This window comes from Emys orbicularis, chromosome 12 (assembly GCF_028017835.1).
Source record: "Emys orbicularis isolate rEmyOrb1 chromosome 12, rEmyOrb1.hap1, whole genome shotgun sequence".
Classification (NCBI taxonomy): Eukaryota; Metazoa; Chordata; order Testudines; family Emydidae; genus Emys; species Emys orbicularis.
The window spans coordinates 50,033,262-50,058,474 of NC_088694.1; the positions used below are offsets into that span (position 1 = coordinate 50,033,262).

At 65.2% G+C, this 25,213-nt stretch overlaps 3 protein-coding genes across 3 annotated transcripts; 1 reads left to right on the top strand and 2 right to left on the bottom strand.

The window, feature by feature from the left end:
* Nucleotides 1-3,912: 3,912 nt before the first annotated feature.
* Nucleotides 3,913-6,151, bottom strand: MRPL52 (mitochondrial ribosomal protein L52). The gene is made up of 5 exons (XM_065414568.1): nucleotides 6,088-6,151; nucleotides 5,888-5,963; nucleotides 5,030-5,097; nucleotides 4,690-4,754; nucleotides 3,913-4,065 (listed from the first exon to the last, which is right to left on the bottom strand). Exons 1-5 carry the CDS (start codon nucleotides 6,149-6,151, stop codon nucleotides 3,913-3,915), a joined length of 426 nt encoding a protein of 141 aa, XP_065270640.1.
* A 3,860-nt stretch (nucleotides 6,152-10,011) lies between these two features.
* Nucleotides 10,012-17,551, top strand: SLC7A7 (solute carrier family 7 member 7). The gene is given in 12 exon segments (XM_065414553.1): nucleotides 10,012-10,486; nucleotides 12,043-12,168; nucleotides 12,368-12,509; nucleotides 13,317-13,413; nucleotides 13,415-13,444; nucleotides 13,593-13,696; nucleotides 14,609-14,651; nucleotides 14,653-14,682; nucleotides 14,684-14,707; nucleotides 16,011-16,160; nucleotides 16,652-16,835; nucleotides 17,312-17,551. Coding segments are annotated over 12 exon segments (1,491 nt in total). The 3' UTR covers nucleotides 17,398-17,551.
* Nucleotides 17,552-17,705: 154 nt separating this feature from the next.
* On the bottom strand, nucleotides 17,706-22,307 carry OXA1L (OXA1L mitochondrial inner membrane protein). The gene is made up of 10 exons (XM_065414554.1): nucleotides 22,065-22,307; nucleotides 21,561-21,680; nucleotides 20,773-20,965; nucleotides 20,357-20,500; nucleotides 19,895-19,980; nucleotides 19,177-19,341; nucleotides 18,522-18,626; nucleotides 18,232-18,394; nucleotides 18,077-18,157; nucleotides 17,706-17,924 (listed from the first exon to the last, which is right to left on the bottom strand). Exons 1-10 carry the CDS (start codon nucleotides 22,305-22,307, stop codon nucleotides 17,812-17,814), a joined length of 1,413 nt encoding a protein of 470 aa, XP_065270626.1. The 3' UTR covers nucleotides 17,706-17,811.
* Nucleotides 22,308-25,213: the final 2,906 nt, after the last annotated feature.

Consider the following 25,213-nt stretch of genomic DNA (forward strand, 5'->3'; position numbering starts at 1 on the left):
TGGGGGGAGCATGGTCAGGGGGCAGGGACCATGGCTGGATCCAGTTTGGGATGAATGGGGCAGATGGGGGGGGCTGGTTAGGGGGTGCACTGTGGGCCCAGTTTAGGGGTGAATGGGCTGGTTCAGTGGAGGAAGGGTCAGGTTTAGGGGTCCCCTCCTCTCCAGTCTTGGTGGGGGGGTCTCATTGGGGGATTTTTTTTTGTTTTAATGTATAATTTTTGTAATAAAAAAACCTTAATTATTCTATAGAACAAAAGGCAATTAACTAATATCAGTGTGTTAGCGGGGGAGGGGTGGTGTCAGGGCACGGGGGGATGCCCCTCAATTCCCGCAGGCCGGGACGAGGGGCCAGCTTCGCCCCGCACCCGCTTCGGAGGGATTTTCACCCGGGTGTTTTGAAACTGGCGGCTTAAAGTGCTTTTGGGGGGAGGGTTGTTTTTCGTCTCTCTCGGTATTTTTCAATGTATTATTATTGTTAATTAATTAATATTATTTTGCTCTTGAGTCAAGGGGGCTGAGGGTTTTAGCAGGTAGTGCTCGGGGAATGTACATGCCATGAAAACTCCCCCGGATTTCGTCTGCAGATATTACTCTTCGTAATAAATCCCCATTTCTGCGGATTTATCATCATTTTGCTCTTAATATCCACCACCGATTTCCGGGGAAATTGTATAATTCGTGCGGGTAACTTCTGTTGGTCTGGCCGGCGCGGCGGTTACTCTTAGATAACAGTAAGATCCTGGGGCAACTTGACTGAAATCCCAGGAATTGGGGTTGTTTGAACTTTCCGGGGTGGTGTATTAGCAATTTTCCCTATTTTTAAACCTCTAGTGTCTAGGGAAATTGAATAAAACCGGCAGCTAGTTTGCAGAGAGGCTTTTATTAGCAATTATTTGGCTATTAATCATTAACAGCCGTTATTAAAATCCACAGTACATTTTAAAAAGCGACAGTGTCCTGGGGCACCTTATAGACTAACAGACATATTTCACCCACGAAAGCTTATGCTCCAATACATCTGTTAGTCTATAGACCCCCCCCCCCCAGCCTGAGAGCAGATCCAGACTAACACGGCTACCCCTCTGCTACTTGAGTACATTTTAACTATCTTCAGCAGGGAATTGGAATAATTATTAACTAATTAACCCCCCCTCGCTGCATCCAAAACGCTGCTTTGACTGTTAAAAACATCCCGGGAAGTTATTAGCATTTGTGGTGGCTCTGAAGAATCACTATCCGTCCTCTCTCGCCTGCGGCGGGGCCTTTCCTGGCTCTTATTTCCAGACGGGCGTTTCGATGAAACGCAGCACTGGGCGCATTTAGGAAACAAGCCGTGTTTGAATTGCTAAATTAACAGGGAGGTTCAGATCCTGACCTCGCTCCTCGAGAGAGACACCCATTTTGCAAGGACGATTCCTGCCTTCCTGCTCCTCTTTAGCAACTGCTGCATTTTCTTTGAGACGTTTCTTATTAATTGCAAAATCCTAACAACAAAAGTCATTTCCCGGGGGTATGTGGACTGCAAACGTGGTAGGAAAAGGCCCAGTTTTATTCTTGATTTGAGGAAAATTAATCTGAATAAATTGTAAGTCAAATTATCCAGAAATTCATCTGGTTTTGGTGTGATCTAGCCAGGTCAAGGGCGGAAACAAAGTACAAGGGATTTGATGGTTCGATTGTCCAGAGATTTCATAATTATTCTGTCCCAACTGGCAATGAAAACCCTGTGGAAGTGTCATACGCAACCGGATGTCTACACAAAGTTGTGGTTTTATGTTATGATCTTCCTTGACTTACATCAGCGTTTTCCTGGGCACTGAATTACGACATTGCAGTTTTTCCTCCTCTTTCACTGTTAGAAACAAACAAACCCCAGCTTCGGGAAGAATTGGATACACTGGGGAATTCTCAGTGCGTCCTTCCAGGATCTCTCTCCTCATAACACAAACCCGGCTCTGGGGCTGCTGGAAACATTTCAAGGGTCTCGTGTTTTCAAGTTGTTTGTTTCATTGGAAGGGTTTTTTTCCTTCATGTTGTTGATAGACATCTTTGGAGAAGAAAATTAGCCAAAAATGGGGATTTGGGGACAATTTTTGAGGAATGCTTTGTTTTTTTTAAGAAAAATCAAAATGAATAAAAAATTTTCTTTTTTTTGCAAATGAATTGAGTGCGTTTTCTAAAGGGTGAAGATAGAGGGGCACCGGTAGGGATGGGGGGAGCCCAGGCCTGGGCTAACAGGGGGCTGCGGGTCGGGAGTGAGGGGCATCGGTAGGGCTGGGGGGAGCCCAGGGCTGGGCTAACAGGGGGCTGCGGGTCAGGAGTGAGGGGCATCGGTAGGGATGGGGGGAGCCCAAGGCTGGGCTAACAGGGGCTGCGGGTTGGGAGTGAGAGGCACCAACAGGGCTGGGGGGAGCCCAGGGCTGGGCTAGCAGAGGGTCAGGAGTGAGGGGCACCAGCAGAGCCGTGGGGGGCTGAGTCACCAAACCCACGGCTTGTGGCCCAGACACCATGACGTGGGTCTAACCACGATTTCCCTTATTTCAATCTCCTGCCAGATACGAAAAGCGAGAAGATCCCGGCCCGTCTCATCCCGCTGGCGCGGGACACAGCAAACGGGGAGCTGGGGTGGTGGTGGTGGGGCAGTGGGGACTCCAGGGCTGGGAATGGGGGGTCCAAGCAGGAGGCACTCGGTCTCCCCTCCCCCCAGCCCTGGCTGCCTTCCCTCGGTCCCGTGAGCCGGGCGCGGCGCCCACGCGATGAAGTCAGCCGCTGTCGTGGCTCCACATCTGGAAGCAATTACAGCTGTTGGGGGGAGAGAAGTGCCTGGATTGCAAAACAGCAGGAGTCTTCAAGACCAAAGGGGGGGGGGGGGGAAGAGAGAATCCACCCCTCCCCCAGCCACAAAACTGCAGCTGGCCCCAGTCACAGCCTCCTGACTCGCCTGTGATGAAACACTCGTGAGAGACAGAGAAATGGGGGGGGGGGGGGGGAGGCCAGTGCCCCGACTTCCACCGCCAAGTTCCTCTGTCAGAAACAACTCAGAAAAAACAATAGCAGGGGGTTGCACGTCAGGAGTGAGGGGCACCGGCAGGACCGGGGGGGCAAGAGGGTTGGGAGTGAGGGGCACCGGCAGGACCGGGGGGGGGGGCAGGGCTGGGCTAGCAGAGGCTGCGGGTTGGGAGTGAGGGGCACCGGCAGGGCTGGGGGGGGGCAGGGCTGGGAGGGGCTGTGGGTCGGGAGTGAGGGGCACCGGCAGGGGCTGTGGGTCGGGAGTGAGGGGCACCGGAAGGGCTGGGCTAGGAGGGATCTGCGGGTTGGGAGTGAGGGGCACCGGCAGGGCTGGGCTAGCAGGGGGCTGCGGGTTGGGAGTGAGGGGCACCGGCAGGGCTGGGGGGGCAGGGCTGGGCTAGCACGGGGCTGCGGGTTGGGAGTGAGGGGCACCGGCAGGGCTCGGGGGGGCAGGGCTGGCAGGGGCTGCGGGTCGGGAGTGAGGGGCACCGGCAGGGCTGGGGGGGGGGGGCAGGGCTGGCAGGGGCTGCGGGTCGGGAGTGAGGGGCACCGGCAGGGCTGGGCTAGCAGGGATCTGCGGGTTGGGAGTGAGGGGAACCGGCAGGGCTGGGGGGGCAGGGCTGGCAGGGGCTGCGGGTCGGGAGTGAGGGGCACCGGCAGGGCTGGGCGGAAGGAATGTGATTCTGAAGTCTCTCTTGCTTCCTCCGGATTGTGAACTCACATCCTGCCGTGGGGGCTCGGAGGGGCGGGGGTAGGACGAGGTTGTTACCTAATGAGCTCAGCCTTTCCACCCAGGATCCCAGCCGCCGCTGCCCTGCTCTAACCACTAGCCCGCCCTCCCCCCCCGAGCCAGCAGAGAAACCAGGCGTCCTGGCCAGGCGCGGTTGCTGGGGGCGCAAGGATTTATTGGGGGCTGCTGCCCCGACGCAGGGCGGCCCCCTTGGGCTGCAGCTGGGTCTGTCTCTTGCTCTCCTTGGCCTCCTGCTGTTGGCGCTGCTGGACCTGCCAGCACTGCAGGCCTCGCTCCATCTCCTGGGCCAGCATGGCCACGCGCCGCTGGGGAGAGAGACGGGGTGAGCGGGGGGCCCAGAGAACCCAGGAGTCCTGGCTCCCAGCCCTGGAACCCCCCCACAGGGCCGTAGCAACAAAGAACGTGGCCCCCTCCGAACGGTGGCCCCCTCTGAACATATGTCCGGGCAGGGCCCCTTACAATGCAGAAACTGGAATGCGGTATTTATTTTGCCACTTTTAGGGGCCCCCTTCCTTGCGGGGCCCCCTCCGGTCAGAGGGTACGGAGGGCGCTCGCTACGCCTCTCCCCCCCAGCCTGAAGGCCACGCGGGGGATCCCAGCGCCCCTCTGGTAATCACCAGCCCCCACTCCCAGAGCTGGGGAGAACCCAGGAGTCCTGTCTCCAAGCCCCTGGAAACCCCCCCCCCCCCCCCAGCCCGAGAGCAACACGGGGATCCCAGCGCCCCTGTGCTAATCACCAGTCCCCACTCCCAGAGCTGGGGAGAACCCAGGAGTCCTGTCTCCAAGCCCCTGGAACCCCCCGCTCCAGCCCGAGAGCAACACGGGGATCCCAGCACCCCTGTGCTAATCACCAGTCCCCACTCCCAGAGCCGGGGAGAACCCAGGAGTCCTGGCTCCCAGCCCCTAGAATCCCCCAGCCCCCCACTCACTGCAAAGGCCTCGTCTTCCTGTCGCCGACGCGTCTGGCCCTTCCACGGGGGGGCGGGGCGCCCGTCTGGGGAGACCCGAGAAGTCAGTGAACCCCATTGCCCCATCATGGAACCCAGGTAAGGTGACCAGATGTCCTGATTTTATAGGGACTGTCCCGATTTTTGGGTCTTTTTCTTATATAGGCTCCTATTACCCTCCACCCCTTGTCCCGATTTTTCACCCTTGCTGTCTGGTCACCCTAAACCCAGGAGTCCGGGCTCCCAGCCCCCGCCCCTCCCACCTCCGGGAGAGAACCCAGGCGTCCGAGCACGCATGATGGTGACAGAGGAAGATTCTCACCTACAAAGGACCAGTCAGGCAGATCCCGGAGGGGCCCGTAGCCAGCCGAGCTGGGGGCAAGTCCCTGCCTGGGGTGAAGGGAAAGGGGGTCACAACGAGCCCAGAGCCCCCCCGACCCACAGCCCCCCTCTTTTTGGTGCCCCTCACTCTTGACCTGCAGCCCCCTGCCCCCCCAGTCCTGCCGGTGCCCCTCACTCCCGCCCACAGCCCCCTGCTAGCCCAGCCCTGACCCCCCAGTCCTGCCTGTGCCCCTCACTCCCGACCCGCAGCCCCTGCCAGCCCTGCCCCCCCCCCAGCCCTGCCGGTGCCCCTCACTCCCGACCCACAGCCCCTGCCGGTGCCCCTCACTCCAGCCCACAGCCCCCTGCTAGCCCAGCCCTGACCCCCCAGTCCTGCCTGTGCCCCTCACTCCCGCCCACAGCCCCCTGCTAGCCCAGCCCTGACCCCCCAGTCCTGCCTGTGCCCCTCACTCCCGCCCACAGCCCCCTGCTAGCCCAGCCCTGACCCCCCAGTCCTGCCTGTGCCCCTCACTCCCGCCCACAGCCCCCTGCTAGCCCAGCCCTGACCCCCTAGTCCTGCCTGTGCCCCTCACTCCCGCCCACAGCCCCCTGCTAGCCCAGCCCTGACCCCCCAGTCCTGCCTGTGCCCCTCACTCCCACCCACAGCCCCCTGCTAGCCCAGCCCTGACCCCCCAGTCCTGCCTGTGCCCCTCACTCCCGCCCACAGTCCCCTGCTAGCCCAGCCCTGACCCCCCAGTCCTGCCTGTGCCCCTCACTCCCGCCCACAGCCCCCTGCTAGCCCAGCCCTGACCCCGCAGTCCTGCCGGTGCCCCTCACTCCCGCCCACAGCCCCACTCACTGGACTCTCCATTGCCCCACGGCCGGGCGGGCGGCTCCGCAGTGAATGTGCCGGGGGGCTGCGGCCAGGCGAGGCGCTGGGGGGGGGGAAAGAGGGGATCAGTGAGATTTGGGGGGCGCCCCCCAATTGCCAACCTGTGAACTCCCCCCACTCCCTTGATCTGACCCCGCCCCCATGCTAGATCTTCCCCATTCCCCTACCCAGCCTCAGGCCCAGGGGCGCTGCCATTTTGGGAAATGGGACAGGAAGTAGCGTTGGGACCATGTGGGAGCAATTTACAAAGTCTGTACGGCAGGGAGGATACAGGCGCCGCCATGTTGGAAATGGGAGCGCCCAATGGGGGGTGCCATGTTCAGAATGGGAATCGTAGTATCTGCCATATTGCTGACGTGCTCCGCATTTTTGGAGTGGGAGCCGCCATATTGATTTGAAGAACTATAGGCGCCGCCATATTGGATACACGTGCTATGGAAGCTGCCACGTTGTACGGAAAGAGGGGTCTGCGGACCATCTTGGCACGAACTCGCAGGAGGGCGCCATCTTCCGGTCAAATGTTGTGTATCAGCACATTGAGCATGGAATTCATGGGGGCCGCCATCTTGAATAGACAAAGGCCGTGAGCCGCCATATTGGTGAGGAAAATACGGGCGGCGCCATCTTGGTTACGTAACTAAATGATGTCGCTATATTTGGGAAGGAATTTAAGGGCGCCAGCATCTTTGATGGAATTTGATAACTAGTTTGTTTTAATGGGCTCAGCCATCTTGATTTAGACATTTTTTTAAGGGCAGTGATAGGCGCAGTCATTTTGGGGAAGGGATTCACGAGGGCCGCCATATTGGTGAAGGAAATTGTAGGGGCCGCCATGTTGGGACCAGAAATGATCCCAGCAGGCACTGTGGAAAGGCATTTATGACCGTCGCCATCTTGCTAAAGGAAATTAAAGGGCACCGCCATCTTGGAACCGGATATAGGGCAGGCGCCCACTGGGCGCGGCCATATTGGCTCGTTCCCGACCCTGCTGTTGACGCCATCTTGAAAGTGTCTCCACGGGAGCCCAGAAGAGTCAATTGGCGGACTCTCCCTCCCCTCCCCCCCAGATGAAGTGAGTTCTGCCCAGTCTCAGCCTGGGCTCAGAGCCCGGTCGCCTGGGTTCCTGGCGTGTGGATCCAGTGTGCGAGGCCACGGCAGAGGGCTGTAAACTCCTGGCTGGGGCGGAGACAGTGACTGGGGCACCCGAACCCGGAGGCTCATGCAGCAGGTTTCCAGTAGGCAGGTGTCCCGTTAACCTGTGGAACTCACTGCCAGGGGATGGGCTGCGGCGAGAAGTAGAAAGGGGTTTGACACACAATGAGCCACGTTCCTGGAGGCCGGGTCCAGCGATAGTTATTAGCCAAGCTGGTCAGGGACGCAGCCCCCTGTGCCGGGTGGCCCCAAAGCTCGGGGTGGATCATGGGATAATTGTCCTGGTCTGTCGGTAGCCAGGAGCTGGGGCTGGCTGGGCCGTTGCTTTGACCCAGCCTGGCCATTCCTTGGTTCTCTGACCAGGATCCCTGAATGCCTGGGTCCCTTCTCTGCCCCCTTCACATCCCCTGTGAGTGGGGGAGGGGGCAGGGCAAAGTCAGGGTCAGAGGTCACATAATTAATTGTTCGGCTCATTGGTTATTAACCTTTGGCTAATTATTAATGAGGACGCCAATGAACCTCACAGGGGAGCACCAGGCCTGGACTCCTGCGTTCGATCCCCAGCTCTGGGGGCAAACGTCCCCATTGTGTGTAGATACTGTCAGGGGGCAGGTCGCAGCATGGGGGGCACTGTTGGAGGAGGAAGGTTGCAGCCTGGGGGCACTATCAGTGTAGGTCGCAGTGGGGGCAGGGAAGCTCGCAGCGTGAGGGGACTGTCAAGGAAGCTCGCAGCGGGGGTGGGGGAAGTTCACAGTGGGGGGGCACTGTCAGGGAAGCTCACAGCGGGGGGCACTGTCAGGGAAGCTCGCAGCCGGGCTGGGGAAGGTTGCAGTGTGGGGGCACTGTTGGAGAAGGAAGGGCGCAGCGTGGGGGTACTGTCAGGGAAGCTCACAGCGGGGGGCACTGTTGGAGGAGGAAGCTCGCAGCGGGGGTGGGGAAGCTCACAGCATGGGGGCACTGTCAGGGAAGCTCGCAGCGGGGGTGGAGAAGGTCGCAGCGTGGGGCACTATTGGAGGAGGAAGCTCGCAGCATGGGGGCACTGTCAGGGAAGCTCGCAACGGGGGTGGGGAAGGTCACAGCATGGGGGCACTGTTGGAAAAGGAAAGTCGCAGCGTGGGGGCACTGTCGGGGAAGCTTGCAGTGGGGGTGGGGAAGGTCACAGTGTGGGGGCACTGTTGGAGAAGGAAGGGCGCAGCATGGGGGCACTGTCAGGGAAGCTCACAGCATGGGGGCACTGTTGGAGAAGGAAGGGTGCAGATGGGGGTCAGGGAAGCTCACAGTGGGGGGACCTGTGAGTGAAGCTCACAGCAGGGGTGGGGAAGGTTGCAGTGTGGGGTACTGTTGGAGGAAGAAGCTTGCAGCATGGGGGCACTGTCAGGGAAGCTCGCAGCGGGGGTGGAGAAGGTCGCAGCGTGGAGTACTGTTGGAGGAGGAAGCTTGCAGCGTGGGGTCACTATCAGGGAAGCTCGCAGTGGGGGTGGGGAAGGTCACAGTGTGGGGGCACTGTTAGGGAAGCTCACAGCAGTGGTGGGGAAGGTTGCAGTGTGGGGGCAATGTTGGAGAAGGAAGGTCGCAGCGTGGGGGCACTGTCAGGGAAGCTCGCAGTGGGGGTGGGGAAGGTCGCAGCGTGGGGGCACTGTCAGGGAAGCTCGCGGGGGGGTGGGGAAGGTCGCAGCGTGGGGGCACTGTCAGGGCAGCTCGCAGCAGGGGTGGAGAAGGTCGCAGCGTGGGGGCACTGTCAGGGAAGCTTGCAGCGGGGGCGGGGAAGGTTGCAGCGTGAGGGCACTGTCAGGGAAGCTCGCAGCGGGGGCGGGGAAGGTCGCAGCGTGGGGGCACTGTCAGGGAAGCTCGCAGCGGGGGCGGGGAAGGTTGCAGCGTGGGGGCACTGTCAGGGAAGCTCGCAGTGGGGGTGGGGAAGGTCACAGTGTGGGGGCACTGTTGGAGAAGAAAGGGCGCAGCGTGGGGGCACTGTCAGGGAAGCTCACAGCAGGGGTGGGGAAGCTCGCAGCGGGGGCGGGGAAGGTCGCAGCATGGGGGCACTGTTGGAGGAGGAAGCTCGCAGCCTGGGGGCACAGTCAGGGAAGCTCGCAGCATGGGGGCACTGTCAGGGAAGCTCGCAGCGGGGGCGGGGAAGGTCGCAGCGTGGGGACACTGTTGGAGGAGGAAGCTTGCAGCGTGAGGGCACTGTCAGGGAAGCTCGCAGCGGGGGGCACTGTTGGAGGAGGAAGCTCGCAGCATGGGGGTACTGTTGGAGAAGGAAGGGCGCAGCATGGGGGCACTGTCAGGGAAGCTCGCAGCGGGGGCACTGTTGGAGGAGGAAGCTTGCAGCGTGGGGGCACAGTCAGGGAAGCTCGCAACGGGGGTGGGGGGAAGCTCGCAGCACTTATCTCCCCAGTCACGCTGCTGGCTCCCCTCCAGGGACCTTGGACCCGGGCCACGGCCCAGCCCCCCCGCCAAGTTAAAGTCTCTGCCCCTCCCGGCTCTTCCTCTTTCTGCGAGGGGACAGACGGGAAGGTGCCGGGAGCGGTGAGTGTCCGTGCAGAGCCCGGGGGCCTGGCCTCCCTCCCCGCCCCCCCTAACCACTAGCCCCCACTCTCCTCCCAGAGCCGGGGCGAGAACCCAGGCGTCCTAGCTCCCTGCCCCCCCTGCTCCAACCACTAGACCCCACTCCCCTCCCAGAGCCGGGGCGAGAACCCAGGAGTCCTGGCTCCCAGCCCCCCCCATCCTGCTCTAATCACTAGCCCCCACTCCCCTCCCAGAGCCAGGGAGAAAACCCAGGAATCCTGGCTCCCAGCCCCCCAACTCGCTCTAACGCACTAGACCCCCCCTTTTCCCTCTCCCCTATCTCCCTGTCTGATGAGATCAGCGCATCCTAGAGGGGAAAGCCCCATGTCCCACCCTGTGCCCCCCACCTAACCCCTTCTCTCCCCTCTGCAGCCATGGCGCCCGCCCCGCACTACGCCCCGGCACCGCCGCAGGAGCCTGCGTCCCCCCCGGAGGCCCCCGTCAAGCTGCAGCGGGAGATCTCACTGCTCAGCGGCATCTGCCTCATCGTGGGCAACATGATTGGGTCGGGCATCTTCGTGTCGCCCAAGGGCGTCCTGCTGCACAGCGCCTCCTACGGGCTAGCGCTGGCAGTGTGGGCCGTGGGCGGCCTCTTCTCCGTCTTCGGGGCGCTGTGCTACGCCGAGCTGGGCACCACCGTCACCAAGTCGGGGGCCAGCTACGCCTACATCCTGGAGGCCTTCGGGGGGCTGGCGGCCTTCGTCCGCCTCTGGGCCTCCCTCCTCATCATCGAGCCCACCAGCCAGGCCGTCATTGCCCTCACCTTCGCCAGCTACATGGTGCAGCCCGTCTTCCCCAGCTGCCCGGGGCCCTATGCTGCCCACCGCCTGCTGGCCGCCGTCTGCATCTGTGAGGGGGCAGGGCACTGGCAGGGCGGGGGGGCTGCGGGTTGGGAGTGAGGGGCACCGGCAGGGCTGGGGGGGGGGGCGGGGCAGGGCGGGCAGGGGGCTGCGGATCGGGAGTGAGGGGCACCGGCAGGGCTGGGGGGGGCAGGGGGCTGCGGGTCGGGAGTGAGGGGCACCAGCAGGGCTGGGGGGGGCGGGGCAGGGCGGGCAGGGGGCTGCGGGTCGGGAGTGAGGGGCACCGGCAGGGCTGGGGGGGGGCAAGGGGCTGCAGGTCGGGAGTGAGGGGCACCTCTTCGCTCCTGTCCCGCTCTGGCTGTCCCTTGCCCTTTGGCCCAGGCTCTGTCCATGGCCCCCCCACTCCCTGTAGGAAACCCCCCCTGGCCGAGCAGGATCCCCGGCGTCCTGGCTCCCAGCCCCCAGCCCGGAGGTCGAGGGATGCTGGGGGTTGGCGTGTGGGTGACCCCGGCGCAGGGCCGGGGGATGTGGGCTGGGCTCAGCTGATGGCACCGGTGCTGAGTCGGCGATTCACAGCCAGAGCCAGCTGCCGGAAACGCCGAGTCAGCCCCCCACATTGCGCCATTGCCTCACGCGGGCCAGCATGGGGGGGCTGGGCTAGCAGGGGCTGCGGGTCGGGAGTGAGGGGCACCGGCAGGGCGGGGTGGGGGCGCAGGGCTGGGCTAGCAGGGGCTGCGTGCCGGGAGTGAGGGGCACCGGCAGGGCGGGGGGGGGGGCAGGGCTGGGCTAGCAGGGGCTGCGGGTCGGGAGTGAGGGGCACCGGCAGGGCGGGGTCGGGGGGCAGGGCTGGGCTAGCAGGGGCTGCGGGTCGGGAGTGAGGGGCACTGGCAGGGCGGGGTCGGGGGGCAGGGCTGGGCTAGCAGGGGCTGCGTGCCGGGAGTGAGGGGCACCGGCAGGACGGGGGGGGGGGGGCAGGGCTGGAGGGGCTATGGGTCGGGAGTGAGGGGCACCGGGTAGGGAGTGAGGGGCGGGGGGGGTTAATGCCCAGTTGTGTCTGGTCCCAGCTGTGATAAGGGCAGGAATTCCTGGCCTTGTTTAGGATCCCGGCGTGTCCCTCGGGGACGTCCCCGGCTGCCCCCGGCTCTCAGCCCGGACCCACGGCCCAGCGCCAGGATCCGAGTGGGGGGAGATGCCAGGAGCCCCCCCACCTGGGGGCCGGATCCAGCCCGTGTTTATGAGTCTCCCAGTCACAACATGCCTGGGGAAAGATCAAGGTTAACGGGAAGCAGAGGAAAACAACAGGGAGGGGTCTGGGGCCCAGCGCCAGGAAGAGAACCCAGGAGTCCTGGCTCCCAGCGGCTCCTGCTCTGACCACCAGACCCCGCCCCCCCCAGAGCTGGGGAGAGACCCCAGGAGTCCTGGCTCCCAGCCCCCCTGCTCTAACCCACTAGCCCCCACTCCCCTCCCAGCGCCAGGGAGAGAACCCAGGAGTCCTGGTTCCCAGCCCCCTGCTCTGCCCACTAGCCCCCACTCCTCTCCGGGAGACAGGGAAGAACCCAGGTGTCTGGGAAGCGCAGGGGGTCTCACGCTCTCTTCTCCCCCCAGGTCTCCTGACATTCGTTAATTGCGCCTACGTGAAATGGGGGACGCGCGTCCAGGACGTCTCCACCTACGCCAAGCTGCTGGCGCTGCTGGCCGTCATCATCGCTGGCATCGTCCGCCTGGCGCAGGGTAGGGAAGCTGGTGCCCCTCACTCCCGCCCCGCAACCCCCTGCCAGCCCAGCCCTGCTCTGCCCCCCCAGCTCTGCCGGTGCCCCTCACTCCCGCCCCGCATCCCCTGGTGCCCCTCACTCCCGCCCCGCAGCCCTCGGTGCCCCTCACTCTTGCCCCGCAGCCGCCCCAGCTGGCCAACTCCCTGCCTCCCCTGCAGGACACTCCGAGCACTTCGCTGACCCCTTCGCGGGCTCCTCGCTGGCCGTGGGGGACCTGGCCCTGGCCCTGTACTCAGCCCTCTTCTCCTACTCTGGATGGGACACCCTCAACTTCGTCACCGAGGAGATCAAGAACCCCCGAGAGGTGGGTGCTGCTCCCTGGGGGCCAGGGCCTGCCCCATAGATCTGCCCCTGCTGAGCTGGGACTGGTCCCACCCCCCCAGTCTTCCCCCGTGGATCTCCCCTGCATGGAGGTGGGACCTGCCCTGCCCCCCAGCCTGAGGGGCAGGGGGTGCGGCCTGGAGCCATAGCGCCCCCCAGTGTCCGGGGCAGGGGCTGCGCCAGGGAGAAGGGTCTTGGGCTTTCCCTTCACTTTGTTGCCCCTCTTAATTTGCGGGGTTAACCCCCCCCCCCCAGGCGTGTTTGCCCCAAGCTGCCTCGGGGGTAGGACCGGGGGCTGGGGGCATCATTGGGGGGACCCCAGTGTCAGTGAGTTGCAAGGACTGGGGGGGTTGGGCGGTGAGTGAGGAGGGTCCGTAGGGGGCCGGGTTGGGGGGGTGAGTGTGGGGGCCCGGGGGGGCCGCCTCAGGAGGTGAGTGAGGAGGGTCCGTAGGGGGCCGGGTTGGGGGGGGTGAGTGGGGGGATCGGGGGGGCCGGGTTGGGGGGGTGAGTGTGGGGGCCGGGGGGGCCGCGTCAGGAGGTGAGTGGGTGTGGGTCTGGGGGGGGGCGGGTTGGGGGGTGAGTGTGGGGGCCGGGGGGGCCGCGTCAGGAGGTGAGTGAGGAGGGTCCGTAGGGGGCCGGGTTGGGGGGGTGAGTGGGGGGATCGGGGGGGGCCGCGTCAGGAGGTGAGTGGGGTGGGTCTGGGGGGGGGCGGGTTGGGCTGTGAGTGGGGGGGGGATCTGGGGGGGTCCCGGGGTGAGGCTCCGGCTCTGACCCGGCTCCGGCCCCCAGGAACCTGCCGCTGGCCATCGCGGTCTCCATGCCGGTGGTGACGGCCATTTACCTGCTGACCAACGTGGCCTATTACACGGTGCTGGCGCCCGCCCGAGCTGCTGGCCAGCGACGCCGTGGCCGTGGTGAGTAGGGGGGTGACCAGGTGAGATGCCGAAAATATCGGGACGGGGCGGGGACGCCTGGTCCCCTAGTGGTGAGCTCCCGGGGGGCGGGGCTGGGCTGGGGGGACCCCCTGCCCCTGCCGGGCTCTCACCCCCCGTCTCCCCACAGAGCTTCGCCGACCGCGTCTTCGGCGTCTTCAACTGGACCATCCCCCTGGCCGTGGCCCTGTCCTGCTTCGGGGGGCTGAACGCCTCCATCCTCGCCGCCTCCAGGTGCGCCCCGCCCCGCAGCCCCCAGTGCCCCCTGCCCCCACCGCCCCCCGCCCCGCCGCCCCCAGTGCCCCCTGCCCCCACCGCCCCCAGTGCCACCCGCCCCGCAGCCCCCAGTGCCCTCCTGCCCCCACCCCCCAGTGCCCCCCGCCCCGCCGCCCCCAGTGCCCCCCGCCCCGCAGCCCCCAGTGCCCCCTGCCCCCCACCGCCCCCAGTGTCCCCTTCCCGCAGCCCCCCAGTGCCCCCCACCCCCCAGTGTCCCCTGCCCCCACCGCCCCCCGCCCCGCCGCCCCCAGTGTCCCCTTCCCGCAGCCCCCCAGTGCCCCCACCCCCCAGTGCCCCCACCCCCGCCGCCCCCCAGTGTCCCCTTCCCGCAGCCCCCCAGTTGCCCCCCTGCCCCCACCCCCCAGTGCCTCCCGCCCCCGCCGCCCCCCAGTGTCCCCTTCCCGCAGCCCCCCCAGTGCCCCCCCGCCCCCCAGTTGTCCCCTGCCCCCCACCCCCCCAGTGCCCCCCCGCCCCCCAGTGTCCCCTTCCCGCAGCCCCTCAGTGCCCCCCTGCCCCCACCCACCCCCAGTGCCCCCCGCCCCCCCAGTGTCCCCCTGCCCCCACCCCCCAGTGCCCCCCCCTGCCCTCCCGCCGCCCGCAGCCCCCAGTGCCCCCCCGCCCCCCAGTGTCCCCTTCCCGCAGCCCCCCCAGTGCCCCCCACCCCCCAGTGTCCCCTGCCCCCCACCCCCCAGTGCCCCCCTGCCCCCCCGCCCCCAGTGTCCCCCTTCCCGCAGCCCCCCAGTGCCCCCACCCCCCCAGTGTCCCCTGCCCCCACCCCCCAGTGCCCCCCGCCCCGCCGTCCCCAGTGTCCCCTTCCCGCAGCTCCCGGCGCCCCCGCCCCGCAGCACCTGACACTCTGCTCTGCCCCAGGCTGTTTTTCGTGGGCTCGCGGGAGGGGCACCTGCCCGACGCCCCTCTGCATGATCCACGTGGAGCGATTCACCCCCCGTGCCAGCCCTGCTCTTCAACGTGAGCCCCACGCGCCACGGGGGGACGGACAGACCATTGGGGGCGGGGGCACGGACAGACCGTTTCCCAAGGGGGGGCGGGGGCACGGGACAGACCGTTTCCCAAGGGGTGTCACGGGACAGACGATTCCGGGGGGGGGGGGGGGGGGGGCAAGGGACAGACCGTTTTCCCAAGGGGGGGGAGGTACAGGAACAGACCATTCCCTGTGGAGGTGGGGGGGCACGGGATGGACCATTCCCCACTGGGGGGGTATTGGATGGACCACCCTCCAAGCGGAGGGGGCACGGGATGGACCATTCCCCATTGGGGGCCATGGGATAGACCAGTGCTTCTCAGCCAGGGGTCCGGGGCCCCCTAGGGGGCCATGAACAGGTTTCAGGGGGGCTGCCAAGCAGGGCCAGTGTTACACTCGCTGGAGCCCAGGGCAGAAAGTTGAAGCTACCCAGCATGGGGCCGAAGTCCGGGGCCCTGAGCCCCGCCACCCGGGGGCTGAAGCCAAACGTAGCTTCACGGGGGCCCCTGTGGCTTGCTCCCCGCTAACGCCGGCCCTGGCTTTTATAAGCACAAACCCAGTTGTGGGGGCACAGACGGGCCATGGAGTTTCTATAGCACGTTGGGGGGGGGGGGGGGGGGTCGGAAAGAAAAAAGGTTGAGAACCTCTGGGATAACACGGCTGGGGGCCACGGGACAGACCATCCCCCACGAGGGGGGCTATGGGATAGACCATGGCTGGGGACACAGGATGGACCATCCCCCAGGGGTTGCCATGGGGTGTCATAGGACCAATCATACCCACGGGCCAGATCACGGCTAGGGCCACGACACAGACCATCCTCCATGGGAGTGGGGGTCACGGAACAGACCACAGTCCACGACGGGGTATGGGAGACACCAGTTCACATGGGCAGATTTCACACCCTGGAATAGTCCAGTTTTCCTGGAGGCCAGGTGGTTGTTCAATGCAATGGGACAGTCCATTTGCCTGAGCTTGTGAGGGCAGGGGTCAGGTCAGTCCATTCCCTCCATCCCCCCCGCTTGAAGTCCGTCCCCCCCCCCGATCAGTCCATTGCCCTATCTCTAAGAGGGGGGGTGTTCCTGTGGGTCAGCCCATTACCCCAAAGGGGAAGACTGTCCCACAGGTCAGTCCATCCCCCGTCTCAGGAGGAGGGCATTTCATGGGTCAGTCCACCCCGGCTGGGGGGGGTGGTGGTGTCCCATGGGTCAGTCCATCCCCATCTTGGGATGGGTGTGTGTGGCCCTTGGGTCAGTCCATCTCCCTGACGGGGGTCTCTCCCTCTCCCAGGGGGCGATGGCTTTGGTCTATCTCTGCGTGGAGGACATCTTCCAGCTCATCAACTACTACAGCTTCAGCTACTGGTTCTTCGTGGGCCTGTCCATCGCTGGGCAGCTCTACCTGCGCTGGAAAGAGCCCGACAGGCCCCGCCCACTCAAAGTAAGGCCCCCGCCCCATCCCACAATCCTCTGGGGGCTGAATCTCCCAATCTTACTCCCTGCTCATCCCACAATCCCTTGGGGCAGTGTCTCACCCCATGGCTCCCTGCCTGCCCCATAATGTCCTGCAGCAGGGTCCCCACTTATCCCATGATGCCCCAGACCAGTGGCTCCCCCCCCCCCCCCGGCTCCCTGCCCATCCCACGGTGCCCCAGGGCAGTAGCTGCCCCTCCCCCCCCAGCACCCCGCCGGTCCCACGATGCCCCAGGGCAGTGGCTCCCCCCTGCCCCAGCTTCCTGTCCATCCCATGATGCTCTAGGGCAGTGGCTACCCCCTCCCTGGCTCCCCGCCGGTCCCACGATGCCCTGGGCCAGCAGCTCCCCACCCGTCCCATGAAGCCCTGGGCCAGCGGCTCCCCCTATGTGCCCCCCAGCTCCCCGCCGGTCCCAGGATGCTCTGGGGTGGCAGCTCACCCCCTGGCTGTCTCCCCAGTTGAGCATCGTCTTCCCGCTGTTTTTCTGCCTCTGCACCGTGTTCCTCGTGGCCGTCCCGCTCTACACCGACCCCCTCAACTCGCTCATCGGCATCGGCATCGCGCTCTCGGGACTGCCTGTCTACTTCCTGCTGGTGCGCGGCCCGGACACCCGCCGGCCCCGCTGGCTGCGGGCGGCCGTGGGTGAGTGAGACCCTGTGCGGTGCCCCTCACTCCCGACCCGCAGCCCCTGCCAGCCCAGCCCGGCCCCCCAGCCCTGCTGCTGCCCCTCACTCCTGACCTGCAGCCCCCTGCCAGCCCAGCCCTGTGCTCCCCGCTGCCCTGCCGGTGCCCCTCACTCCCGACCTGCAGCCCCTGCTAGCCCAGCCCTGCCCCCCAAGCCCTGCCGGTGCCCCTCACTCCCGCCCACAGCCCCCTGCCAGTGCCCCTCACTCCCGACCCACAGCCCCTGCTAGCCCAGCCCTGCCCTGCCGGTGCCCGTCACTCCTGACCCACAGCCCCGTGCTCCCCCCTGCCCTGCTGGTGCCCCCTCACTCTCGCCCGCAGCCCCCTGCCAGTGCCCCTTACTCCTGACCCGCAGCCCCTGCTAGCCCAGCCCTGCTGGTGCCTCTCACTCCCGACCCGCAGCCCCCGCTAACCGTCCCACTCTCTCTTTGCAGCTGGCGTGTCCCGCCACATCCAGGTGCTGTGCCGGGCTGTGGTGACGGAGCTGGACCCTGATGACGCTCGCCCCAAATCCCAGTGACGGAGCCAAGGGGGAGGGGGCGCCTCTCCTCCCCCGCAGACCCACACCTCCCCTTTTATTTATTGGCCCCCTCGGCCCCGGTGTCGGGGCACCACCGGCCCCCCCTTGCCCCAGAAGCAGCTGCTACCAATAAACCAGCATCACTCCAGTCACAGCCGGCTCCGGGCATCATCTGTCTGCTCCCTGGCCCTCCCCCAGAGATGTCCGCCCCTGTGCACTGCGCCCCCTAGCTCTCCCCTGCCCCCCAGTAGTAGAGGGGTCTCCAGCCCAACCCGCAAACAGAGTCCAATGGCACCAGTGGGCAGGTGATGGGTCCTTTATTGGCTCAGACCCACCCCCTGGAGCAGAGTCCGGCTGGGGGGTTGAGCGCCTCCCGCTGGCGGTTCCGGGGTCCTGGGGGTCTGGCGGTGGGTCTCAGCCCAGTGTGTCCTGCCAGGGCCTCTTCGGGCGGGGGCTGGAGCCAGCGCCGCCAGCCCCGCCCTCCTTCTGCTGCAAGGGGTTGTGGGAGAAGGTCTGGCGCAGGGGTCCTGGGGGGAGAGACGGGGCGAGGGGTGAGATGGGCCGGGGGGGGGGGGGGGGGGGACACCCCTGTGGGGCAGCGGCCCAGCCCGGGGGGGGAGCTGAACACGCAGGGGAGTCCCCCAGCCCTGGGGGTTGGGGGGGGGGGGGGGGCACAGACCTTTCGCGGCCAGGTCCAGGTGGTTCTTGATCCGCCGCTCACGCTCCTGCAGCTGCTGGCCCAGCTGGGCGTCCTTCCAGCCTGTGGGGGACGGGAGGGAGGGGTTAGCCCCCCGCCTGCACCGAGCTCCCCCCCGCCCCCCCTGGGTCACTCACCGCCCCGCAGGCTCTGGACGAAGCCCTGGCGCGGGGGCAGCAGGGCCGGGTCGTGCTGGACGCGGTCGGGGATGCGGAGCCGGGTGCGGACGGCCGGGACCCGCAGGAGCCCGACCTGCGCCAGGGAGAACAGGTTGGACGTCAGCCAGTAGGTGAAGACGGCCTGGGGGAGACAAGGCAGCGTCAGGGGGGTGCCAGGGGGGAGATCGGGGCCAGGCCCCCCCAAGGCTGCTCCCCACCCCCAGGCTTCCCTTCTCTCTCCCCCCTCCCCCCCCCCCCCAGGCTCTCACCGTGGGGAAGCTGATGGTCAGCGGCAGGATCACCAGCGGCATCACCCGGAAAACCGTCTTCATCACCTTCAGGTTGGGGTTGTCCACCCCGGACTCCGCCCCCAGCTGTGGGGGGTGTGAGGGGGAACACACAGAGGGGCAGGGTTAGAGACAGGCCCCGCCCCCAGAAAACCCAAAAACCAACCCAACTGATGCGCGTTTACCGTAGGCCCTCCAGTAGGATTGTAGCACCCCAGCCCAGAGCAGCCAAATGGCTCTTTGTTTACTGTAGGCCCTACACTATTACTGTAGCGCCCTAGCCAGCTGGGTACAGCAGCCAAATGGCTCTTTATTTATTATTTATTACCCCCTTTCTACCATATTATTGCAGCTCCTACGCAAGCGATTGTCGTTTCTCTGCCGGCCAGCCAGGGACGCTAGAGCAGACTGAGCAGAGCCCCACCCTTCACCCCCCGCTTCCCAGTGGGTTTACAGAGCCCCACTGACCTTTCTTTATTGTAGGTCCTATATTATTTTCATCCCTCTCTCGGGCAGCAGGTTGAGCTACAGCGTAATGAGCATGGTCCTGCCCTTCGCCCGTTTACTGCCAGCCCCTGGCTCCCTTGTTTAGTGTAGGTCCTACACTATCACCCTCCCCTCGGTGCCCAGGGCTCACCTCCAGGATAAGCCACATGGTGCCGGTGACGACGAGGGGCAGGACGTAGAGGGGGTCGGCCGCCGTCAGATCCACGAACCATGCCAGGCCGCCGCTCTGCATGCTGGGCACGGGCAGGGTGGCCATCTCTCGCAGGGCGATGAAAAACGAGATAAAGATAGGGGCCTAGAGCGGGGGGAGAGAAGGGGGTCAGAGCCATGGGGAGATGGGGGCTGCGAATCGGGAGTAAGGGGCATCGGCTGGGCTGGCAGGGGCTGCGGGTCGGGAGTGAGGGGCATCGGCGGGGCTGCGGGTCGGGCGTGAGGGGCACCGGGAGGGCTGGGCTAGCAGGGGGCTGCGGGTCGGGAGTGAGGGGCACCAGCAGGGCTGTGGGGCAGGGCTGCGGGTCAGGAGTGAGGGGCATCGGCAGGGCTGGGGGGGGGGGGGGGCAGGCCTGGGCTGGCAGGGGCTGCAGGTAGGGAGTGAGGGGCATCAGCAGGGATGGGCTGGCAGGGGGCTGCGGGTCGGGAGTGAGGGGCACCAGCAGGGATGGGGGGGCAGGGCTGGGCTAGCAGGGGCTGCGGGTCAGGAATGAGGGGCATCGGCAGGGCTGGGGGGGGCAGGGGGCTGCGGGGTCGGGAGTGAGGGGAAGCGGCAGGACTGGGCTGGCAGGGGGCTGTGGGTCGGGAGTGAGGGGCAGGGCTGTGGGCGGGGACTTGGACAGGGGGCGGGGCCTTACCTGGACCAGCGGCACCAGGAACCCCCGTATGGGGTTGACGTCATGGGCCTTCTGGTACAGATTCAATTCCGAATACCACTTGGAGACTGGGGGGGAGGAGGGGGGGAAGAAGGGAGAAGGGGGAGTTAGGGGCTGGGCTCTGATTTCCCAGGCCTCCACAAAGGCCCGCCTCTAAAGCCGCCAGGCTCCGCCCAGCCAGCACCCACGCTCCTCCCCCTCCCACTGTCTGCACTATCTCTGAGGTCTTATGCTTCTCCCCTTGACCCCAGGCATCACCTACCCAGCTCCCAAGCCCCGCCCCTGGCTCTAGACCCCACCCTTGAACCCTCAGGCTCCTCCCACTCTTGCTGACCCCACCCACTTCCTGCCAAGATTCTACTCACATCCCTTATCTCCATCCCCCTTTTCTCCCCACCCACCCCAGGTCCCTCTCTCTCCCTTGGCTCCGCCCCCAGCCCTCACATTCAAACTGGTTGCCGGAGCGCTTGGCGTCCTGCATGCGCTGCGTGAGCCGGGTGATCTCGGGCAGGTGGTTGTTCAGCTTGACGGCCTCCCGCTGCCCCTTCACGATGAGCGGGAACACCAGACAGCGCGCCACCACCGTGCCTGGGGAGAGAGAGCGTCACCCACAACGCACTGGGCAGCGCGCCGCCGCCGGGCCCGGGGAGAGAGCGTCACCCACAACTCACTGGGCAGCGAGTGTCAGGCGCGACATCCCGGGCAGGCCTCCCCCCGGTCTGGGGGGAGATAGCGTTACCCACAATGCACTGCCCAGGCTGTCCCCATACTTTGGGGGTGGGTGGGGGGGAAGCATTACCCCCAGTGCATTGTGGGTAGCTCTCTCGCCCAGCGCCCCGCTATCCCAGCATGCCCCTCACCGGCCACAATGGCGCCCCACCAGGGCAGCCCCAGGTCGGCGTGCAGGAACTCCAGCATGTTCTGGATCAGCCCCACGGGCGTGTAGGAGTCGAGCCCCAGGTCCACCAGCCTGAGCTCTGGCACCTCTGCCAGCTCCGCCCCGGGCGCCGCACCCCCCAGGGTTGGGGGCGGGGCAGCTGCGGGAGGCAGCACCTGGGGAGAGGAGACAATGAGATAGTGGCACCAGTCACTCCCAACCCGCAGCCCGGCCCTGCCCCCCCCCCCCAGCTCTGCCGGTGCCCCTCACTCCCGACCCGTAGCCCCCCGCTAGCCCAGCCCTGCCCCCCCCCAGCTCTGCCGGTGCCCTTCACTGCCGACCCGCAGCCCCCCGCTAGCCCAACCCTGCCCTCCCCCCAGCTCTGCCGGTGCCCCTCACTGCCGACCCGCAGCCTGGCCCTGCGCCCCCCAGCTCTGCCACTGCCCCTCACTCCCGACCCACAGCCCTGCCCTGTTCCCCCAGCTCTGCCAGTGCCCCATATTCCCGACCCGCAGCCCCCCGCTAGCCCAGCCCTGCCCCCCCCCAGCTCTGCCGGTGCCCCTCACTGCCGACCCGCAGCCTGGCCCTGCGCCCCCCCAGCTCTGCCACTGCCCCTCACTCCCGACCCACAGCCCTGCCCTGTTCCCCCAGCTCTGCCAGTGCCCCATATTCCCGACCCGCAGCCCCCCGCTAGCCCAGCCCAGCCCAGCCCTGCCCCCCCCCCCCCCCAGCTCTGCCGGTGCCCCTCACTCCCGACCCGCAGCCCCTCACCTGGGCTGCGCTGCTCTGGCTCCGGGCCGGGGGCAGCAGCAGGGCAAGTCGGGGGTGCAGGGGGGCCCCACGTGGGGTGTTTCCATGGTGCCAGGCGGGGGGGGCCGTGCTCCTGTGGATCTGGGGGGAGAGGATCGGTGACCTTTGACCTCATCATGCCAAGGTGCAGGGCTCCCCTTGGTCACCTGTGAACCCCGAGGGGAGGGTCACGACCCCTGCTTCGCAGAGACCTTTGACTCCGTGATTTTTGACCCCAGGGTGATCGCCGGTTAAGCCCCAAGGGGGCGTGTCTTTACCTTATCCGTTACGTCACCAGCGGGGTCATGCCCGCGGACCCCTCGTGGTCCCTCTACCTCAGAGGTCATGACCTTTGACCTCTAGGGCACCGAGATAACCGGGGCGGGAGCCCCGAGCTCCAAACCACGTGACCCCCGGGGTTCTCCCCCCCCGCTTCCCTAAGGTCATGACCGCTGTGACGTCACAGGGTAACCCCCTGGATCCCACCTGCGTGTGGAGCCCCCTGAGGAGCGGGACGAGCCCCGAGGGTCCCAGCCGGCGCCAGCCCCGTCTCGCTGCCGCGCACGCCGCCATGTTCGCGGGGAAGGAGCCGGCCCCGGCCGCGCAGAGTCCCAGCTCCACGCGCCCGCCTCTGAGCAAGCGCTGTGCTATATGCGATGCTCTGGCGAAGCGAGCGCAGCCATATTTTGTATGGGCACGCACCATGTCTTGGATAGAGTCAGGCGCCATCTTGAGAACGGGCAGTACGCGCTCCCTTTGGGCAGCGGCCATCTTCGATGGTGGTAAAAACCCGTCAGAGCGTATGCGTGGGCGCCATCCCGGCTGTAGGCGTCCGGCCGCTACGTACTGCGTCTGTCAGCCATATTGAATGAGGGCAGAGTCCTATTATTTCTTAAGGGAGGCAACCATGATGAGAAAGGGCTGGCGCGCGTGCGTGTTTGGAAGGCGGCCATGTTGGCTGAAGGCATGGTCACATGATTTGTTACCAAAGGCGGCCATATCTAGAAAGGGCAACGCCACCATTGACCGGATGTCCGCCGGCAGCCATAGTGAATGTGGCAAAGTGTGGCTACGGGCAGGTGTGGCAACCATTTTGAGTGTGGTCCGTCCTGCGCAGATGTCCGTTTGATTGTATGGCGGCAGCCATATTTAATTTTGGCACAGGACTCTTGGGGCCATCTTAGGTGAGGGCAAGGGCCCCCACGCCTGCCACGGGTCTGAGGGCGTCCTGGAGGCAGCCATATTGGATGTGGCGCAGAAAATTGACCTCAGACTCATACCGGAAACGTCTTAAAGGGACCAGCCCCGCGGCTCATCCCCAACCAGCCCCTCCCCCACATTGGCCACATGGGGGCCTCCCGCCCAGCCACTAGTCCCCTCCCCCCTCCTAGAGCCAGGGCGAGAACCCAGGAGTCCGGGCTCCCAGGCTGACAAAGGGACAGGGGATCAGCAGGGCCCTGGGGGTGGGGTTTAGCTAACAGGACTTTATTTCAGACTGGGGGACACGGGTGAGAAATGGCCACAAGGGCGCAGCAGAAGCTGAAGCTGGAGGCAGGTCCTGGCTCCGTAACAGGACCTGGTCTCCCTTTTCCAACTGCAGATGAACCGAGGAGGAGTCCTGGCTCCCAGCCCCCGGTGCTCCAACCCACCAGACCCCACTCAGTCTCCCCTGCTCTAACCACTAGACCCCACTTCCCACCGAGAGCCGGGGAAAGAACCCAGGAGTCCTGGCTCTTGCAACCCCCACATGCTCTAACCACTAGAAGACCCCACACCCCTCCCAGAGCCAGGGTGAGAACCCAGGAGGCCAGGATCCCATCCCTCCCTGTGGTCACAATGTTGCCAATTTAGTCATTTTCCCAACCGCCACCCCCGTAAATTCGAACATGCCCCTAACTTCAATTCCTGGGAAAACACGAGCTGGAGGCAGAACCCAGGAGTCCTGGCGCAGACCCTGCCCCCGAGTTGTTTTTGTGATTTGCCCCAATAGGCCTGCAGCGAATGGGGAAGTGAAACGAGCTAATTACAGAGTCTCAGGTCACTCTGGGGCCCTTTGGGTTGTTTTATAGGCCTGTGCTTAGAGTGGGTGCGATGGGAGAAATGGCCACATGGCGGCAGCAGAGGACCAGAGTGGAAGCATCTCCTGGGTAGGGTGACCAGGCAGCAAATGTGAAAAATCAGGACAGGGAGTGGGGGGTAATAGGAGCCTATATAAGAAAAAGACCCAAAAATCAGGACTGTCCCTATAAAATCGGGACATCTGGTCACCCTACTCCTGGGTTCCTGAACTGACTCTGCCTCCCCTTCCCAAACCAAGAACCCAGGAGTCCGGGCACCTACCCCCTGCTCTGACCCTGCCCTTACACCCCACTCTCCTCCCAGAGCCGGGGAGAGAACCCAGGCGTCCGGGCTCCTCCTACCTCCCTCAAGGGCAGTGTTGAGAAATGCAAAGTAAGGTGCTTTGGAAGAAATAATCCCCGCTACAGACACATGACGGGGGTGAAACTTGCTGGGCCCACACGTGAGATCTCGGAGCCGCGGCTCGGTCCCGGCAAACAGCCGCTCGCCGTGCGGCCACCCTCAGGAAAGCTCCCAGCGCGTTAGGAGAGAGACAGAGACAGGCAATTTCACCCTGCCCCTGTCCGATCCCTGGCGCCCAGTGCCCACCCCTGGCCTGCCGCACGCAGAGCCGCCCCCCGGCTCCAAGAGCTCTAGGCAGTGGGAGAAAGGCCAGACCCAGGCTGCGGGAGAGGTGGCAAAGCCTGGGGCTGCTCAGCGGGGAGAAGGGGCGACCATGGGGCCACGGCAGGGCTGTAAACTCCTGGCTGGGGCGGAGACAGTGACTGGGGCACCTGAACCGGGGGGCTCTTGAACATGCAGCAGGTTTCCCGTTAACCTGTGGAACTCACTGCCAGGGGATGGGCTGAGGCCAGAAGTAGAAAAGGGTTTGACACACAATGAGTCACGTTCCTGGAGGCTGGATCCAGCGACTGCTATTGGCCAAGCTGGTCAGGGACGCAGCCCCCTGCGCCAAGTGGCCACAAACCTCTACTGCCAGGGGCTGGGCATGGCGAGAGGGGAGGGATCAGTGGATGATCGCCTGTTCTGTTCATTCCCTCTGGGGCACCTGGCACTGGCCACTGTCGTAAGATGGGATACGGGGCAAGATGGACCCTTGGTCTGACCGTCGTTATATTCCCTTCACAAAGCCAGGGATAGACCCCAGGACTCCTGGCTCCCAGCCCCTCCTCTAACCACCAGACCCCACTCCCCCCCAAGAGCCAGGGAGAGAACCCGGGAGTCCTGTCTCCCACCCCCCTTCCCAGAGCCAGGGAGAGAACCCGGGAGTCCCGTCTCCCACCTCCCCTCCCAGAGCCGGGGAGAGAACCAGGGAGTCCTGTCTCCCACCCCCCCTCCCAGAGCCGGGGAGAGAACCCGGGAGTCCTGGCTCCCAGGCACAGACCCTGCCCCCGAGTTGTTTTTGTGATTCACACCAATGGGCCAGGCTGTGAATGGGGAAGTGAAAGCAGCTAATTAAAGAGGCTCGGGGGACGCTGGGTTTATTAAAGAGGTCTGTGCTTAGAGTGGGTGCGACGGGAGAAATGGCCACAAGGAGGCAGCAGAAGCTCAAGATG